The sequence below is a fragment of the Taudactylus pleione genome, unplaced genomic scaffold, assembly GCF_031769625.1.
Source record: "Taudactylus pleione unplaced genomic scaffold, aTauple2 ptg000547l, whole genome shotgun sequence".
In the NCBI taxonomy this organism is placed as follows: Eukaryota; Metazoa; Chordata; class Amphibia; order Anura; family Myobatrachidae; genus Taudactylus; species Taudactylus pleione.
The window spans coordinates 349172-364439 of record NW_028284949.1 but is presented as its reverse complement, the minus strand read 5'-3'; the positions used below and the strand labels follow the sequence as shown (position 1 = coordinate 364439).

General features: G+C 41.9%; 2 protein-coding genes across 2 annotated transcripts in view; one reads left to right on the top strand and one right to left on the bottom strand.

Moving 5' to 3' along the window:
- The window catches only part of LOC148500719 (NACHT, LRR and PYD domains-containing protein 3-like), a 182833-nt gene that overhangs the window by 144754 nt on the left and 22811 nt on the right, over window positions 1-15268 (bottom strand). The window contains 3 exon segments of the mRNA XM_088451423.1: window positions 12055-12105; window positions 12191-12247; window positions 12388-12399. Of these exon segments, the coding sequence (XP_088307549.1) occupies window positions 12055-12105; window positions 12191-12247; window positions 12388-12399 (120 nt within the window).
- The window catches only part of LOC148500718 (NACHT, LRR and PYD domains-containing protein 12-like), a 147575-nt gene continuing 146236 nt past the window's right edge, over window positions 13930-15268 (top strand). The window contains exon 1 of the mRNA XM_088451439.1: window positions 13930-13988. The gene's annotated coding sequence lies outside the window, so the exon portion shown is untranslated. The remainder of the gene's footprint in view (window positions 13989-15268) is intronic.

Sequence of the window (15268 nt, the reverse complement as noted above, 5' to 3'; positions counted from 1 at the left end):
AAAGGGGAAGTGACTGAATACTGTCCATCTCTGTAGAAAACCTATGTATGTGTTACTAAGGAGATTTATATCTGATGTTAACCCAGAATATGGGATTTGACTACAGCACAATACTGGTTTGTCTCCAATTACTAGGATGATTGTCAAACAGAATGTGTCATATAAACAGGAGATACTTTTTATCTCTACATTCTTTTGTGTGTGCCAACTGTGAATGAAATACCAGACACTGTGACAAGTATCATCTTGATGGTACATTTTGTCTACTGTGTTACAGAATTGTTTCTATACATGGGAATTAGCTCTGATACATCCTTGCCTTTCTCTCTGTGTGTGCCAACTGTGAATGATGTACTAGAAACCGTGATAAATACCATTTCTATATCACAATTTGTCTACTGGCTTATGGAATTGTTTCTATTTGTATGTATTGGTTCTGGCATATGCAAATAATATAAGGTGTATGCAACTTTGGCAACATTTAATTGCTGGTTATTGCTATTTTAAAAAAAAGCTGCTATTGTTTAAAAGTTCTCTATTATCGCAGCAGGGTACTTAATCGCACTCAGGGAGAATCGTATTAAAGATTCTCCTATTGTTATTACATTTATGCTTAATGTATGTTCAACTTAATTTTAGAATGATAAAAATTAATGCAAATTTTTAATATTGTCAGATACACAACAAGTAGTATCCCAACAATAGTCTTCTTTCTCACTTTTTTTGTTTATTTGATGCATGCATATACATACCTAACTATATATAGCAGGCACATGGCATATACATACCTAACTATACATAGCAGGCACATGGCATATACATACCTAACTATACATAGCAGGCACATGGCATATACATACCTAACTATACATAGCAGGCACATGGCATATACATACCTAACTATATATAGCAGGCACATGGCATATACATAACTAACTATATATAGCAGGCACATGGCACATACATAACTAACTATACATAGCAGGCACATGGCATATACATAAATAACTATATATATATCAGACACATGGCATATACATAACTAACTATACATAGCAGGCACATGGCATATACATAACTAACTATACATAGCAGGCACATGGCATATACATACCTAACTATACATAGCAGGCACATGGCATATACATAACTAACTATATATAGCAGGCACATGGCATATACATAACTAACTATATATAGCAGGCGCATGGCATATACATAACTAACTATACATAGCAGGCACATGGCATATACATAACTAACTATATATATCAGACACATGGCATATACATAACTAACTATACATAGCAGGCACATGGCATATACATAACTAACTATATATAGCAGGCACATGGCATATACATAACTAACTATATATAGCAGGCACATGGCATATACATAACTAACTATACAGAGCAGGCACATGGCATATACATAACTAACTATATAGAGCAGGCACATGGCATATACATAACTAACTATATATATATATATATATATATCAGACACATGGCATAAACATAAATAACTATGCATAGCAGGCACATGGCATATACATAACTAAATATATATATATATAGATCAGACACATGGCATAAACATAAATAACTATGCATAGCAGGCACATGGTATATACATAACTAACTATATATAGCAGGCACATGGCATATACATAACTAACTTTATATAGCAGGCACATGGCATATACATAACTAACTATACATAGCAAGCACATGGCATATACATAACTAACCTATAGATATCAGACACATGGCATATACATACCTAACTATACATAGGCACATGGTATGTACATACCTAACTATACATAGCAGGCACATGGCATATACATAACTAACTATACATAGCAGGCACATGGCATATACATACCTAGCTGTACATAGCAGGCACATGGCATATACATACCTAACTATACATAGGCACATGGCATGTACATACCTAACTATGCATAGCAGGCACATGGCATATACATAACTAACTATATATAGCAGGCACATGGCATATACATACCTAACTGTACGTAGCAGGCACATGGCATATACATACCTAACTATACATAGGCACATGGCATGTACATACCTAACTATACATAGCAGGCACATGGCATATACATAACTAACTATATATAGCAAGCACATGGCATATACATAACTAACCTATAGATATCAGACACATGGCATATACATACCTAACTATACATAGCAGGCACATGGCATATACATAACTAACCTAAAGATATCAGACACATGGCATATACATACCTAACTATACATAGGCACATGGTATGTACATACCTAACTATACATAGCAGGCACATGGCATATACATAACTAACTATACATAGCAGGCACATCGCATATACATACCTAGCTGTACATATCAGACACATGGCATATACATAACTAACTATATATAGCAGGCACATGGCATATACATACCTAACTGTACATAGCAGGCACATGGCATATACATACCTAACTATACATAGGCACATGGTATGTACATACCTAACTATACATAGCAGGCACATGGCATATACATAACTAACTATACATAGCAGGCACATCGCATATACATACCTAGCTGTACATATCAGACACATGGCATATACATAACTAACTATATATAGCAGGCACATGGCATATACATACCTAACTGTACATAGCAGGCACATGGCATATACATACCTAACTATACATAGGCACATGGCATGTACATACCTAACTATGCATAGCAGGCACATGGCATATACATAACTAACTATATATAGCAGGCACATGGCATATACATACCTAACTGTACGTAGCAGGCACATGGCATATACATACCTAACTATACATAGGCACATGGCATGTACATACCTAACTTTACATAGCAGGCACATGGCATATACATAACTAACTATATATAGCAAGCACATGGCATATACATAACTAACCTATAGATATCAGACACATGGCATATACATACCTAACTATACATAGCAGGCACATGGCATATACATAACTAACTATATATAGCAGGCACATGGCATATACATACCTAACTATACATTGCAGGCACATGGCATATACATAACTATCTATTCATAGCAGGCACATGGCATATACATAACTATCTATTCATAGCAGGTACATGGCATATATATAACTAACTATACATAGCAGGCACATGGCATATACATACCTAACTATACATAGCAGGCACATGGCATATACATACTAGGCACATGGCATATACATACCTAGCTATACATAGCAAGCACATGGCATATACATAACTAACTATATAGAGCAGGCACATGGCATATACATAACTAACTATATATATATATATATATATATATATATATATATCAGACACATGGCATAAACATAAATAACTATGCATAGCAGGCACATGGCATATACATAACTAACTATATATATATCAGACACATGGCATAAACATAAATAACTATGCATAGCAGGCACATGGTATATACATAACTAACTATATATAGCAGGCACATGGCATATACATAACTAACTATATATAGCAGGCACATGGCATATACATAACTAACTATACATAGCAAGCACATGGCTTATACATAACTAACCTATAGATATCAGACACATGGCATATACATACCTAACTATACATAGGCACATGGTATGTACATACCTAACTATACATAGCAGGCACATGGCATATACATAACTAACTATACATAGCAGGCACATGGCATATACATACCTAGCTGTACATATCAGACACATGGCATATACATAACTAACTATATATAGCAGGCACATGGCATATACATACCTAACTATACATAGGCACATGGCATGTACATACCTAACTATACATAGCAGGCACATGGCATATACATAACTAACCTATAGATATCAGACACATGGCATATACATACCTAACTATACATAGCAGGCACATGGCATATACATAACTAACTATATATAGCAGGCACATGGCATATACATACCTAACTGTACATTGCAGGCACATGGCATATACATACCTAACTATACATAGCAGGCACATGGCATATACATAACTAACCATACATAGCAAGCACATGGCATATACATACCTAACTATACATAGCAGGCACATGGCATATACATAACTATCTATTCATAGCAGGCACATGGCATATACATAACTAACTATACATAGCAGGTACATGGCATATACATAACTAACTATACATAGCAGGCACATGGCATATACATACCTAACTATACATAGCAGGCACATGGCATATACATACTAGGCACATGGCATATACATACCTAGCTACACATAGCAGGCACATGGCATATACATAACTAACTATATAGAGCCGGCACATGGCATATACATAACTAACTATATATATATATATATATATATATATATATATATCAGACACATGGCATAAACATAAATAACTATGCATAGCAGGCACATGGCATACACATAACTAACTATATATAGCAGGCACATGGCATATACATAACTAACTATACATAGCAGGCACATGGCATATACATACTAGGCACATGGCATATACATACCTAGCTATACATAGCAGGCACATGGCATATACATAACTAACTATATAGAGCAGGCACATGGCATATACATAACTAACTATATATATATATATATATATATATCAGACACATGGCATAAACTTAAATAACTATGCATAGCAGGCACATGGCATATACATAACTAACTATGTATAGCAGCCACATGGCATATACATAACTAACTATACATAGCAGGCACATGGCATATACATAACTAACTATACATAGCAGGCACATGGCATATACATACCTAATATACAGAGCAGGCACATGGCATATACATACCTAACTATACATAGCAGGCACATGGCATATACATAACTAACTATACATGGCAGGCACATGGCATATACATACCTTACTTTCCAAGCAGGCACATGGCATATACATAACTAACTATACATAGCAGGCACATGGCATATACATACCTTACTATACATAGCAGGCACATGGCATATACATAACTAACTATACATAGCAGGCACATGGCATATACACACCTAGCTATACATAGCAGGCACATGGCATATACATACCTAGCTATACAGAGCAGGCACATGGCATATACATACCTAGCTATACATAGCAGGCACATGGCATATACATAGCAGGCACATGGCATATACATAACTAGCAGCTGGCTTTGGACTAGGTGGCCACCATTCTAATGACGTCTCATCAGACTGAGCTGCATGACTGTCTCTTACACTCTCTGGATGTCTCTCCCTGCTGTCAGGAGTCCTGAGATCTTCGGGAGTAACTAGTGCATTCATGTGAGCAGCACCCTATCCTGTTGTACAGATCCTGCACCAGTGCATCTGCCACACACCCCAAATCCCTCCTGTTCCCCTACAGCCTGCACCCACCACCTCACGTTAATCACCCCCAATATTCCTGGCTTCCAGGAGGTGCCACCTCCCCAATCGCCCGGTGTCAGTAGTAGCCTTCCCTTCCGAAAGCACCCATACACCTCTCATCCCAAATATCCATCATCTTTGCTTAGCAAAGCAGCACATGGCCAGTGGCGTGTAACTATATCATTCACTGATGGCTCCCACACCCCCGCAGGCTGCCCACGGTCCTCACCTCAGGAATCAGGATCGATGACAGACAGTCACACACTGTGACTTACAGCCAGGAGCAGCCGCAACCATGCCCTCTATCACCGACCGCTGGCTGCCACGCCCCCGCAGGCCGCCCTCAGGATCGATCAGCAGTGCACTGCACTTCAGTCACACAGTGACACACAGCCCAGAGGAGCAGCTGCTGCCCAGCGCCGTGTATCACCGTGCCGGCTCCCACACGTCTACCTCCCGCCTCACAGTGACAGTCTCCAGCTCCAGTCAGTGTGGCTGCCTCTCACATCTTTGATGCTCGAGCCGTTCTTGTTCAGCGCCACCCCCAAGCCAATGCGGGGGTTGCAGTGACAGTAGTTGTGCCACTGATCATACACCTAATTTCTCACTCGCTCCGGGGCTCGCGCACTGCCCGCCCATCAACCCGCTTGTGAGCAAGTCTGAATCAGGCCCTATATACAGATCACACTGATATAACACACTTGATACACACTGATCACTATACACAGGTCACACAATGATATCACACACCTGATACACACTGATCACTATACACAGCTCACACTGATATCTCACACCTGATATACACTGGTCATTACTTATGCTGGGCATACACTATACAATTATCTGTCAGATATCTGTCCAATCTGGCTGGTTGGAATGAAAACCTGGTAATGTATGGGAGCAAATGACAGTCGATCATTTGCTCACAAACACTGGAAAACAGACAAAAATGGTTGTTCAGACAAATTGGATAAAACACAAGATTTTAACCAATTTGAACAATTGTTTTTTGTCCATTTTCCAGTGTTTAAGACCATATGATCGACTGTCATTTGCTCCCATACATTACCAGGTTTTCATTCCAACCAGCCAGATTGGACAGATATCTGACAGATAATTGTATAGTGTATGCCCAGCATTATATGTTACACTGATATCACACATCTGATCCACACTAATCACTATATCCAGGGCACACTAATCACTTTACCCAGGGCACACTAATCACTATACCCAGGGCACACTGATCACTATACACAGGAAACACCGATGTCACATATCTGATACACACTGATCATTACTTCATACTTGTTGACATTCAGCTCCCTCCTTCTGGGAGGGAGCTGAATGTCTGTATCCAGTCGGGGGGCATGGCCAGACAATGACACTGTATTGGGGGCGGGACCACGTGATAGCATCATCGTGTCCCCACCCCCTCTTCACAATGCCGAAATGAAAGGCATTGTGAAGCAGGGGGCAGGGCCATGATGACACAATTCATCCTGAATCACGTCACCCCCCCCCCCCCCGAGCTGTGGTGGTTTCTATCATTAGTGCGGGGAGCTTGGTAGCTGCTGGGAGGCTTGCCTGCCTTTGCGGGGGGTCGGGAGCAGCACCCAATATTCATGAGGCTCCCACCATCCAGCCACCAGCCCCCCACAGCCCACAAATACTTACCAACTTCATCCTTGGCTCGGCGGCTTCTCAGTGCAGCAGCAGCGATGACCCACAAACATGACATCATGACGTCACACGTGCCTTGTTCAAACAAAAAAAAATCTTTATTCATACCAGGCAGCCACCGGCAAGCAATGGCGGCTGCCCGAACCCTGACATCTAGGAACCAGGGGCGTACCTGGGACTGCAGTCCTGGTGGCCCTGTCTTGATTCTACCCCCTGGCCGCGGGTGGCTGGTCGCATCGCATGCACAAATACACAGCACAATCTGCATACAATACTATAGAAAATATGGTTGCACATCTGATTATACAATACATTTTAAGAGTGGTGGGAGCGCACATCGGATCGTATCCTACCTAAAAAAAGGCCACTATTTCCACACGATTCATCGTACAACGTGTCAAAAATCGCACTAGTGTATGGACAGCATTATAATCAGCCCCAGTGTCTCATAAAGTATATTCTTGGACTATCACAAGTACTATGAGAATGTCTCTGGAACTATGAGAATGATACTGATTGTGAGGCCTCATTGGATGTAGATATATGTAGCAGGATCCCGCCACAAAATAATATAAATGTAAAATTTAACATCAGGAAACTCCCAAGCATAGGAGGTCAAATCCACTATAGGTCTGCATCAGGGCTGGATTAAGGTCTGTGGGGGCCCCTGGGCAACAAACGTGTGGGGGCCCCGATCATATAGTACTTTATGCTTGACAAAAGCGCAAATTACAGCGTTGAAACGTTGCAGATTTAGCAGTTTTGTTTGAAGTTTTTTATCACGAAGTGCCGCCCTGTGGATTCTATATTCAATCTGTCCTGGTTCCGGGGTTGACTGTGGAGGGCACCCGGCTGGCTAAGTTTTGTACCTCACGAGTGCCGGATCTTGGATATATAAATACAGTCAGGTGCATAAATATTGAGACATTGACAGAATTTTCATATTTTGGCCTCTATTCACCACCACAATGGCTTTGAAATGAAACAAACAAGATGTGCTTTAACTGCAGACTTTCAGATTTAATTTGAGGGTAATTACATACAAATCAGGTGAACGGTGTAGGAATTACAACGGTTTCTATATGTGCCTCCCACTTTTTAAGGGGCCAAAAGTAATGGGACTATCAACATAAAAAAATATTTCATGGACAGGTGTGGGCTATTCCCTCGTTATTTCATTATCAATTAAGCAGGTAAAAGGTCTGGAGTTGATTCTAGGTTTGACATTTGCATTTGGAATCAGTTGCTGTTGACTCTCAATATGAGATCCAAAGAGCTGTCACTATCAGTGAAGCAAGCCATCATGAGTGAGCATACACACGGTCAGATTTTTCTTCAGATCTGAACGATAACGATTTAAAAAATCATTCAATCGTTCATATCTGAAGGAAAATATGACATATCTGACATATCTGTCAGATCTATCAGATGAACGAATTGAACAATGCGCGTTCACGATGGTCAGATAACGATATCTGACATCTGATGTGTTTGCAGTCAGACTTGGATGATTCCATTCATTTTAATGCAGTCAAAAATCGTTCAAATCGTTCAAATCTTTGGTAAAATTGTTCAAATCATTCAAATCGTTCATCTGACAGATCTGACAAATCGAACAAATCTGACAGTGTGTATGCTCCTTTAGGCTGAAAAATCAAAACAAACCCATCAGAGAGATAGCAAAAACATTAGGTGTGACCAAATCAACTGTTTGGAACATTCTTAAAAAGAAAGAACGCAACGGAGAGCTCAACAACACCAAAACACCCGGAAGACCACGGAAAACAACTGTGGTGGATGACAGAAGAATTATTTCCCTGGTGAAGAAAAACCCTCTCACAACAGTTGGCCAAATCAAGAACACTCTCCAGGAGGTAAGTGCATATGTATCAAAGTCAACAATCAAGAGAAGACTTCACAAGAGTGAATATAGAGGGTTCACCACAAGATGTAAATCATTGGTGAGCCTCAAAAGCAGGAAGACCAGATTAGAGTTTGCCAAACAACATCTAAAAAAACCATTACAGTTCTGGAACAACATCCTATGGACAGATGAGACAAAGATCAACTTGTACCAGAGTGATGAGACGAGAAGAGTATGGAAAAGGAAAGGAACTGCTCATGATCCAAAACATACCACCTCATCAGTGAAGCATGGTGCTGGTAGTGTCATGGTGTTGGCATGTATGGCGCCAATGGAACTGGTTCCCTTGTATTTATTGATGATGTGTGCTGACAAAAGCAGTAGAATGAATTCTGAAGTGTTTCGGGCAATATTATATGCTCATATTCAGTCAAATGCTTCAGAACTCATTGGACGGCGCTTCACAGTGCAGATGGATAATGAGCCGAAGCATACTGCAAAAGCAACCAAAGAGTTTTTTAAGGCTAAAAAGTGGAATGTTATGCAATGGCCAAGTCAATCCCCTGACCTGAATCCGATTGAGCATGCATTTCACTTGATGAAGACAAACCTGAAGGGAAAATGCCCCAAGAACAAGCAGGAACTGAAGACATTTGGAGTAGAGGCCTGGCAGAGCATCACCAGGGATGAAACCCAGCGTCTGGTGATGTCTATGCATTCCAGAAAAGGATTTGCAACAAAGTATTAAAAAGTGAAAGTTAGATTTTGGATTGTTTAGTTTGTCCCATTACTTAAGGCCCCTTAAAAAGTGGGAGGCACAAATAGAAACCATAGTAATTCCTACACCGTTCACCTATTTGGATGTGAACTGTAATTTCCCCAGTCACTGAGAAGAGGAGCTGGCCAGCTCTGGATAGGTAGGTAGCAGACATTTAAAGAGACAGTACCGTGTTTTGCTCTTGTATATTTGGTCTGTGATTGGTGTTCCGTGCAGGGCAAAAGTTTAGTTGTTATATCTGTCGCACTATACACACTGTAGGTTGAGGGTGATGCCGTTTTAGTATGTGTAGTTGCTTGACATAGGTTTAGGCCCTGCACGGCTGTGTTGTGTATCTCCTTACAGGGTCCTGTAGGCGAGTGAGCGGATGAAGAGCAAGAGTGGACACGGTGAGAAATATCTGTGTGTACTGTCTCTCCCTGTTTGTTTGCCACTATCTATCTCTCCTTCCTTCTGGGCGGACGGTGAACCTTGCAACCCGGTGCAAGGACGGATCTTCACCTGGTGCGTGAGTACCGATAGGTGAAAATTCGGGATCTGAGGCCAAAAGTGCCAATGATGATCTTCACTTAAAACCTGAATTTATCCCCCGGTTCGGTAGGGCGCGTCGGTCGACGTGAGGAAGGACGGTACTCACCTCATCTCCTTCCCCCTAGGTCATCGTGTCCGTGTTCTATTTGGAGGTTCCAGGACCGTCTGCTCAACACACGGCCTGAAGGTGAGAGGGTGCGACGCTAGGTAAGTAACAGACGTACACCTGCACGGCAGCAGGCATTGCACCGCACCCACCCCTCACATTTGGAACAGTAGTTCTCCAGATGGGCTTGTGCAGTGTGGTACCCCAGAAACTGAAAGTACCACTTATGCTAGTATGCCCTAGTGTCTAAATATAATGTAATGTATAAAAAGTAGAAAAAATGGATGGGTACAGCGCCAATCTTAGCAAATTTATGGATTTATGGAACAAAGAGATGAGCTATCAGCTGTTTTAAACTGGCACCTCAGCCCGTAAATATTATTGGCGTCAGCTATGGGTAAATAGGACAATACTAGTGCAAGTATTTAAGAAACAAATAAACAGAATTGGAATTAACCCTTCAGCGACAAGTATGCTCAGTGAAATAAATATTAGCTTGTGAATAATAAAAACAACAACCACCAAATCTGGATATAAAGTGTCTCGTGCAATCAATGTAAATTCATGACGTTCAATAAATAATTAGTCAGAAAAACAAAACATAGATAGTAAAAAAGTGCCTGTGCGTTATCAATAAATAAATAATTAATTATGTAGACAGTTGAGGTTCTGTGACAAATACAGCCCTATAAACTGAGATCACTTGGGATAAAAGTGCCAATGCAATGAGATAAAAATCAAGAAAATTTATTTTTAAAAACAAAGAGTAAAATTGCCCATATTATATGACCCAACATAGAAGTAAAAAATGCAGCATAAATAATTTAAAAGAGAAAAAAGAGAAAATAGGTTGTTAACAATAGCAGCTTATCTGAGTGCGTAGAAAAGTTAATTCTCTCAGAAGTTCATGAGACAGGTAGCAGTCACTCCCAACGCGTTTCGTACTATGACTTCATCAAGGGAATAATGTAATGTATATGCATGCGGCTCTGCTCTGTTTGGCATTGGTGCCAGCGGACATTGAGGATGGCTGCAGAGGCGGGCGTGCGGGCTGAACGGACAGTTGACTGAAAATGACAGTTGGCTGCTCCAGCTCACGGTCCCAGCAGAAAGCATCCAGGACACGGATAGAGACTCACCGGCCATTGTACAGTGCTGAGGCGGCGTTTGGCCTGGTGGAAGCTGCGCTGGGTGACTTAGTGGAACAACGATGGTCAGCTCTGAGTTGCCAGTAACAGAGCTGGGAGAGGGCGCCCAGTGAGACCTGCTGCCTTCTGGACAACAGTGATGGGAGGCAGTTTTAAGGACCTGTATGCAGGGCTACTGCGCAGTTCCAGAGGCGAGCTTGACAGGGAGAGAGGCACGTCACCCTGCTGTTACCTGAAAGAAGGTCCAAAAAGCTGTGGACAGTCGGGAGCTGGTAGATAGCTGACACAAACCGAACTAAACCACAGTAACAGTCACTGGCAGTGGAAATCAGACTTAAACTTATCGGACATTACTAGTTAGTGAACAAATACAGAAAGGAGTAAGAGTAAGTGATCACCAACATATACCAACCCTACCTTTACGGTAACTAATTGTAAATCAACATTAAAGCGCTAGACTATTATTGGGGGAACTGTACTTACCTGATTGTCATTAGTGCAGTGTAATACTAAGTCAGAGTACAACGTTAATGGCTAAGTCAGAATATATAGGATAGTAATATTACATTGAGTAAATGTTATGTTTGATGTGATTGGAGGAATTGACAAATATACTAACCTTTGGGACTCCACAGGGATCCAGGTGTATCCAGTGATTCCACGAGCTGCTGAGTTCCTGTAAATTAAAAATACAACTGTTATTGTAATGTGATTTGATGTTATGTGTATTGTGAAAGTAAATGTAAAGGAAGATTTACAGTAAATGATCTTTGCAATAACCTTAAATAAACCTATCAGCACAGCTTACCAGCTTACCTCCTTACGTCTCTGTAAAGAAGGAAGAACTAGGGATTATTACACCTATCATTAGCTTTACCCCATAAATTTGGGGTGTTACAGCAGTATAGTAAATCTGGCCATAGTGTTAGTGATTAAGTGTATAACCTAAGGGGCTCATAATCAACCGAACGGAGTGCCTGATCCTCAGATCAGATCGGAAATGCCGATCCACCGGTCAGAAATGATGACCGGAGTCCATTGATGTTCGTCGTTCCATCGGAGATTGGTGAAATCCTACATGTTAAAACTTAAAAGTACCAATTTGCAAATCACGATCATATTGTGATCATGAGCAGCAAATCGGTGAAATCCAGCATGTTGCATTTCACCAATGCTCTACCCCGACATCTGGGAATCTCAAGATTTGCGCTAATCAGTCACCGGTGTATGGGGGCCTTTAGTAGGTGGTGGTGATGGCGATTAGTTGACATGTGGTATGCTTAGCCAGGTCTTAGATTTATTACATCAAGTAGAACAGTGGTACTCAAACTCGGTCCTCAGGACCCCACACAGGTCATGTTTTCCATGTCACCTGGCAGGTGCACAGGTGTAGACATTACTCACTGACACATTTTAAGAGATCCACAGGTGGAGCTAATTATTTCACTTGTGATTCTGTGAGGAGACCTGGAAAACATGCACTGTTTGTGGTCCTAAGAACCGAGTTTGAGAACCTGTGAAGTACTGTAGAACAACACAGGGAATATAGGTGTAACTGCGGTAGGTATAATACACAGTTTGTGGCAGCCTTGTGTTTAGGGTATTGCTGAGCATTATAGTGCACCTGTTGTGATTGCAGTGCTGGCACTGGAGGATAGTAGCACTAGTCATCTAGTTTACAACAGAGGTGGTATAGTGTACTTGCAGGCATAAAGTAGGGCACTGCAGGCTCTTAGGTGGTGAGAGTCCCTGGTCTGACCTGTCCTTATGGAAGCTGAGAACGAAAGACACTTGGAGATGCTGCACATGTGCAGTAGCGCATATCAGAGGTCAGACCTCTCTTAGCTGAGCTCCGGTAAGTCCTAGCGACCACCAGCTCTGTCCTACCTATACAGCGCTGAAGGGAAGCACAGCGGGAGTACATCCCTTCCAATAGGGACACTGCAGCCCACAGGTGGGATGGCAGCACAGTCCCCAAAAAGCTGTACTGTGCCAGCAGGATAGTAGGGAGGTGTGATATTGTATGAAAGCTTCTCAGTGTACAGTATGTGAGAGATTCAGGCAGCCCAGAGGCTGTGAGAGAGAGACAGGTCACATGCAACGCAGATGTGCTGGAAATGAGGCTTGAAGTTAGACAACATCAGCCAGGTGAGCCAGAGAAACAGGTTTGGGGCTTGGAGTGTGAGAGTGACAGTGAGGTGGGGATAGGTAACAAATAGATATGAGGTATTTGCAGCGTCAGCCAGGAGAGAGATGGGAGTTGATATATGGTTAAAAGGAGAAATAGTTGGAGTGGGCAGGGTGATGACAGCCGAACTCTTTCTTTTATTTCCTTAACATCCAGCTGTATGTGATATACACAATGTAACTTCTATTGGCACAAACATACATGCAGGAAGCTGACTGAGTTGGAGGAGGTAATATACTATTTGTATTATATGTTTATAGTGTATTTTATTATACTATTATTTATTCTCTCTCTTATTGATGATTTTCATCACACCCTGTGGTAACTGCAGATTCAGCACTATCATGGAGTGAGATTGCTGTCACTCACACAATAGTGAAGCTGCTGATTCACAGAATTGTGTGCTCACTGGAATACACACATGCAGTCTTTACAACTGAAGGTCTGAACAGCTATAAAACACAAATTATAGGTGCCACATTCAAGCTACGCTATCTCCCCCATCCATGTCACTCTATCTCCCTGTGCTGCATTGTTTTCCCCTGCCATCCACTCTGCTTCTCCCCATGTGCGCTGATGTCCCCTCTCCACCATGTCTCCCACTAATCTGTGCCATTCTGTCACCTCAGCTGCACCACTCTGTCTCCCCCCTCCATCTGTGCTACTCTACCTCCTCATAAGGTTTTTGTCTATGGAGTCATAGCATTTTTGTAAAGTTAATATATTTATTCTGTAAAATTTAGAAATAGAATTTGACAATCCACCCCTGGCCGACCAGCTTTGTCCTCACTAATCATCCTCTTCCTACCTGCATTTCCCTCACATGTTACCCTCTGTATATCTACATTTACTACGAATCATGAAGAGAAGGATGAATGAATATCTTTTATTACACAGTATAAAACATTGCGTTATGCGATTAAGAGAATCATTTCTAAAATTTCTTCACATCTTAAAGCAGATAGAGGGCCTGATTCAGAGGTGCTCGCAAAAAGCGAGCGCTCGCTCTGAATCAGGGCGGGGGCTTGGTTTTTAAGTTGCAGCCTCTTGGCCGCTCGCAGAGCTGTGGGTTACCACCCACAGCTATTGCGAGCGGCCATGATGATGGTCGCAATGGTCAAGACCATCGCGACCATGGGCTTGCGACGAGACCCTTGTGGTAGGGTCCCGTGGCCGCAAGCCCCAGAGAGATTTTGGCTCTAACAGGGCCGGAAGCTCTCTCACTGACATCACTGGTGATATCAGTGAGGCCGCCCACAAACGGCAGGTGTTCGCTTGGGAACGCCTCCATTTGTGAAGCCACCCCCGGCCACGCCTACAAAAGGGGTTGAGCTGTTGATCAACATCGACAGCCGCCCCTTTTGTAGTGAGTCCCGGAGCGAGCGCTTTTTGCCGCACGTGCGCACTGGCCCACCATCGACCCGGTTGTGAGCGCACAGCGCTTGCGACCGGGTCTGAGTCAGGCCCACAGTCCTAAGTTCAGTTCTAGATGATCAACAGAAAGTTGTG